The sequence below is a fragment of the Chelonoidis abingdonii genome, chromosome 1 (assembly GCF_003597395.2).
Source record: "Chelonoidis abingdonii isolate Lonesome George chromosome 1, CheloAbing_2.0, whole genome shotgun sequence".
NCBI classification, from domain to species: domain Eukaryota; kingdom Metazoa; phylum Chordata; order Testudines; family Testudinidae; genus Chelonoidis; species Chelonoidis abingdonii.
The window spans coordinates 370,055,105-370,061,104 of NC_133769.1; the positions used below are offsets into that span (position 1 = coordinate 370,055,105).

General features: G+C 44.1%; 1 protein-coding gene across 1 annotated transcript; it reads right to left on the minus strand.

The window, feature by feature from the left end:
• Positions 1–1,137: 1,137 nt before the first annotated feature.
• LOC116836868 (olfactory receptor 52E2-like) lies at positions 1,138–2,079 on the minus strand. The gene has a single exon (XM_032800842.1). The coding sequence runs from the start codon at positions 2,077–2,079 to the stop codon at positions 1,138–1,140; it is 942 nt and encodes a 313-aa protein (XP_032656733.1).
• Positions 2,080–6,000: the final 3,921 nt, after the last annotated feature.

Sequence of the window (6,000 nt, forward strand, 5' to 3'; positions counted from 1 at the left end):
CCCTACAGTTTCAATAAAGTTCCTGGATTGTCTGGATTGTCTTCCAAGGGGGGGTTCTGTGATCTAACCCGTCACAAGAACAGTGAACAAAAAAATGGGAAAGGTTCAGGAAAACAAGAAACCCCGCTTTGTGGACACGGGGACATCACAAAAACCCCTCTCTGGGACGCAAGGAAAGTTCATAGTCCGTTCCACTCTAAAAACAGCCGCACAAAGCAGTAAGTTATTTTTACTCAAAGATGCTGTAGTAGTTAAAAATGGCAGTCCAATTCTCAAAAACACATGGTTTCACAACTCTCACCAGTAAGCTCTAATAGAATGTCTTCAATTCCTACAGTAGGTTTCCTGTATAAGGACTTTCCAGTAGAAACATTAGCTTTATCCTCCAGGTTTTGTGATGGATTCAACATAGAAAAATCAGGTACATTTTGCTCACCCAATCACTGTACATATGACAAAGAACTTCAGCATTGCTGATTCTTTCTTTTTCTCTTTGGTTATCTGAAAGTGTAGCTTCTGTTTGTAAAATTGAAAAGAACCATGACCACACAGGGACTAATGGAAAACTACTGTGCCTCAAAATGCTACAGTATCTTATGGTAGTCTCAGAGCAGGGCTACACTCAGCTAGGATCGATGCTCTGAGATTGATCCATCAGTGGTCAATTTAGTGGGTCTAGTAAAGAGAAGAGTGAGATAAGTCAATGGGAGATTTTATCCTGTCAACCCCCCCCCCCGTCCCCTCCCACAGTGTAGACCCTGCGGTAACTTTACTCAAGGTACATCGACTCCAGCTACCTTATTCACGTAGCTGGAGTTGCGTAGAATAGGTTCACTTACCGTGTTAGTGTATACATAGTCTAAGTGTCACGGAAAGGCTGAGTAACAGGGTGTGTGGAGATGGAGGCTATGGGTGACAATGAAAGAGGCCAAGTGATGGTCAGAGAGAGGTTACTCAGCAATGGAAAGAACCGTGCTTAGTGATGGAGTGATAAGTTATTGTGTGGGAGGAACTTCTCGGACTGTGAACTTCCACAATGCTAAACTCAACCAAATTGGGACAGGGCACCCTTGATTAATGAGGAGATATTCTTTCCCCCTCTTGTAATAGAGGTTTCAAGTCAGTGGCCCCAGGCGATCACCTTCTGCAGCAAGTGTATTTGCCAACTTTGTCATGAAGCTCTTTGGTTCTGATTCCATAAATGATAGGGTTGAGCATGGGAGGGATGAGGAGATAGAGGTCAGCCAAGATGATGTGAACATGGGGAGGAATGCCTTGTCCAAACCGGTATGTGAGAATGGAGAAAAGGCCAGGGGTATAATATGTCAGCATCACACAGATGTGGGTTGTGCAAGTATTGAGGGCTTTCTGGTGGGCATTCTTAGAGGAGATTCTGAGGACTGCTCTGATGATCAGACCGTAGGACAGAGCAATGAGCGTCAGGTCAAATCCCATAACTACAAACATTAGCACCAAGCTATATCTCCTAATGAGTGTAATGTCCCCACATGCAATCTTGACCACAGCTGTGTACTCGCATTGCGTATGGGCGATAATGCGGTTGGCACAGAATGGCAGCTTGCTCAGGAGCAAGGGCAGAGGCAGAATGAAGAGAACAGCTCTTATCAGACTTACAAGCCCGAGCTTAGCTATTTGTTCATTGCTGAGGATGGTGGCGTATCTCAGAGGGTTATATATGGCAACATAGCGATCGAAAGCCATTGTCACGAGGGTAGCTGAGTGCATAATAGAAACTGTGTGAAGGAAGAACATCTGGGTGAGGCAGCCAGCCATAGTAATGCCTTTCAAATTGAACCAAAATATGCCCAGTGCCTTTGGCATGACAAAGGTAGGTGTGGCGATGTCTGTGAGCGCCAGCATGCAGAGCAGCAGGTACATCGGCTTGTGCAGGGTCTGTTCCTTACCTACAACAGACAGAAGTGTGAAATTTCCCAAGAGGCTGATAATGTAGAATGTAGAGAAAGGGATGGAAATCCAGATGTGGGCAGCTTCCAGACCGGGGATGCCTGTCAGGATGAATGTGGAAGGGTCAGAGTGCGTGAAGTTGAAAGCTCCCATGAGGTGGTTGATGCGTCAATATGACTCAGTAATGCTCAAGGTGCCTGTCAAGGGAGAGAAGAAGAAGGAGGGGGTTACACAAGTTATAACAAATAATGTGGTAAATATTTTCTAGCTATTATCATTCTAGGAGTCTTCTTGAGTGGGGAGTGGAGACCAGCAACAATGTCACTCCCTCTTTTATATAAACTTTAGCTTATGGCGGGAACCCTTTGTTTTAAAACTTGGTTTCAAACTAGTTTATGGGAAAAATTACAGATGGAGTCCAGAGTTCTTTGGCCTGGCCACATGCCCTTGTAAAGTCATAGCATCCATTATGTATAGGATGTCTGAAGCATTCCCAGGGAGGTTCATCTTGTGGGAGATAAGTTTCTTTTAACGCCTATTGTTTCCTCCAATGGCTCGTTGCCCCGAATAGGCCTTTCCCAATCAGCTATCTAGACTGAAAGCAGTCTAGTGCCTAGTGAGTGTTACCCAGTTGCAACTACATTTTAAATACAGCTAAGTAGTCAATATTCATAACTGCAGACAAAAATCACACATGCATACAAATCAGATAATAATATTCAGAAAGTCATAATTTTTCCAATGACATCTTACATGACCCATCTTGCATAAAATGTATCATAATTATGCTATAATCACATAATAATAATATCACTATGATCAATATGGGGTACATTGTCACAAAATATCCATGGCTATTTCTACCACTGAAATGCCAGAATTAACATAACAACAATTGGGAACAAAATGAGTAAAGGTTATGTCATCGAGGCTGAAGTTCTGTGGCTTGCCAGGTCAAAGAGACCCTGAAAGTTCCCAAACAGACTCTGTACCAGGAAAAGTCCCAAAGCTGACCTTGGATCAACAATCATACAGAAAAAAATTATTTCAGCAGCACTGTCCACCTATCCGTCTACATGCCACTCTGCAACCCTGTGACTTTCCCCTCTGGTGGTATCTGGACCAGTCATCTGCTAGGTCACTCCAATCCTTGACTCTTGGAGCCAGACTGACCTTGCTCTGCTGTGAGAATCCCCACTCCTGGACTGTTCATGCACAGCCTCTGCCATGGAAGCTGCTGATTAGATTCTGCTAGTGAATGACACTTGCCAATATCTCCAGTCCCAGACACATACCTGGGAACCTCCGTCTTGGCAGGTCCAGTTATGCCCGCTGGATGCTGGAAGATGAGATGAGTTGATCAGTTTAACAAAGAAATTGACATGCACCAGGCTTCTTATCCTCAGGGAACTCTCTTACATGCTTCAAACCAAACACACTGCTTCAGGTGGAGTAAGCAACACATTTGTTAAATCCAAAGAGAGATGTTAAGTGATATTAAGTGATAGGCAAAAAGTCAGAGTGTTTACTAAAATAAAATAAAACAAAATATAAAATTGCAGTTTAAACTCTCAACCCTATTCGACTGGACAACATCGAGATGAAGCAGTTTTTCTCACCCCACTGAATATAGCAGTCCTTAATATACAGGTTTGTTCCTTAAACCTGGGCCAATCTCCCCATTGTTTTGTTTTCTTCTCAATGTCTTTGTTGCCTGCAGCGAAAGTGGCAGCCAGAGAAGGGCCCAGTATGTGTCCACTCTGTCTGTTTTATACCCTTAGTTCATGTGTTTGGGGAGCACATGTCCAGGCATGTCTGGGGGGCATTGGTGAGTCTCTCCAAGCAAGGGTTAGCAATTCCTTTTGTGGTGCCTGATGCAAGTGAGTCATTGCATTGTGAGTCCCTTGCTGGGCAATGGCTGTTGATGGGTTGTTTGACACCCTGCCGGGGGTTGTTACTTTCCCTGCCGTTGCCTCAGGGTGGGGTCTAATATCTGGCTGATTGCCCAACTTACAGCATGTTTTAGTGACCACCATACAACAGAATTCTCATAGCTCCATATACATTAATGATACATATATGGATAGAGACATGACATTCAGCACATCATGATGTTTCCCTTGATACCGTACAAGGCATGCTTTATATGTAAGATCTTGATTATCTGAAAATGAGGAATATGGGGGTTACAGTACCCTCCCCCAAGCTACAGACTGTCACAGCACCCACAAAGCCTCACTGCTACCTCCTGTCACTGTACACACACCGCCTGCCTCCACAACCCTCAGCAGTGCCCAATTCCCTGTGTATATCCCCTACCTGCCCCCACAGCCTCCAGCACTTCCAGCCTGCTTCTGTACACCCCTCTTTCTTCCACACAACACCTGGTGCTGGTCACCTGTCCATGTAGATCCCCCAACCCCAGAACTTCCACCCTGCCACACAGTGACACCCCTCACCCAGGACCAAAACCAGGTGTAACACACCACATGCACAAGGATTCTCATGCTTGCTTTCTACCAGACATTTCTTTATAACTCACTACATTGGATTTAGGGTAAACATAGGATTTTGCTGTTGATTCAAGGGGGACAGATTTCAACCCTGATGTTATTAAACTTTTGGCTCCTGGCTGTTAAATTCACCGCGTTTTGGATCCTGCTGCGAGAGTGCTAATTTCTAGTATAGGATGCTGAAGATTCTGAGGAAACCCACAATTCATGTAGGATCATTGTGGACTAGGGGATGAAGGTGGAGTTTCAAACAGGGGGGCCTTGATTTTGCTCTTTCGGGAGTCACTGTCAAATCTGGATACAACTGAAGCAGAATGATCGAGAGCAGAATAAACGCCATTTTTGTTGTGAACACCCGTTTGGGTAAGACACGCACACCCAATGCAGAAGCTTTGGCTGCATTCAAAAGGACAACCTGAATATGCTGAATATAGAACTTTGATGGAAACAGGAAAAGCATTACAGACCCCCCAAAATAAAAATGTTGCATTGAGGAAAGATAGAAGGACCACTGTTAGGAACAACGGAAGTGAATTAAAAAAATTGCAAATTTGTCTATGCTTATGTCCAAATATTTGTGTTCCAATTTATTGCAGGGAATCCCTGGGTTTTTCTGACAAGTAGCTACAATTCAAGTGGCGAGCCACTGTCTGGTTGAATTCCGCCCAGATGGATTCTTGTATTTGAACCCTGGAACCTTCCTGAGCCTTACAATCACTTTAATACAGAAAAAGCAAACTCACCAAAATCCCATTGCAGACGAGAAATGAAATCTCTTTTACTGCAACCAGCAGGCAGAGTCTTCGAAGATCAGCGTATACATGAATTGTCACATGTCTGACCAGCGACCTTTGGTATACCTGTACGAATCCTGGGATTTTCAGATATTGGCGGCCAGGATCGCCCGTACAATTCCTGGACTCTGTAGTGAGCAGCTGGAAGAGCAGAAATGGCACCCTGAGAGATTCTTTTCAGAGCCTGGAACCACTCTAGGTGAGTCGATGAGGCCTCCCTGGATCTGGGCTGTCTGGAGACATTGCAATGACAATGGTCACACTCTAGCACAGGATTAGAACTTGGCATAGGTGCTAGAAGGATGGCATGATTGCAGCTGATTTTCAGTGGCACTACACTGTGCCCAGGTCCTGGCTACAAAGTCTAGGGGCTCTGCCGTATCTAGTTTTAATTTTCAAATGAAGCTTCTTTAAATATTTTTAACACGTTTATTTACTTTACATACAACAAAAGTTTCATGTATAATTAATATAACTTATAGAAAGATAACACTCTAAAAAATTTAAATATATTTACCTGGCGATGGAAAATCTTACATCAAGTGCATAATTGAAGCACGGCACAGACTTCTGAAAGCGTTGCCAACCCCTGCTCATAACTGATGGTCCTCTGACACCTATCTCCCATGCCAGACGAAATACTTCCATATCCATTGAGAAGGCCACTACAGTTTTGTGGAAAGAAGCAATTGCAAACAGAAAGCCAGGCCTCTGGAAGAGGCATATTTTGTTCAATTGTGAAAGGCATTACTCTGGCTGGCGGGCCT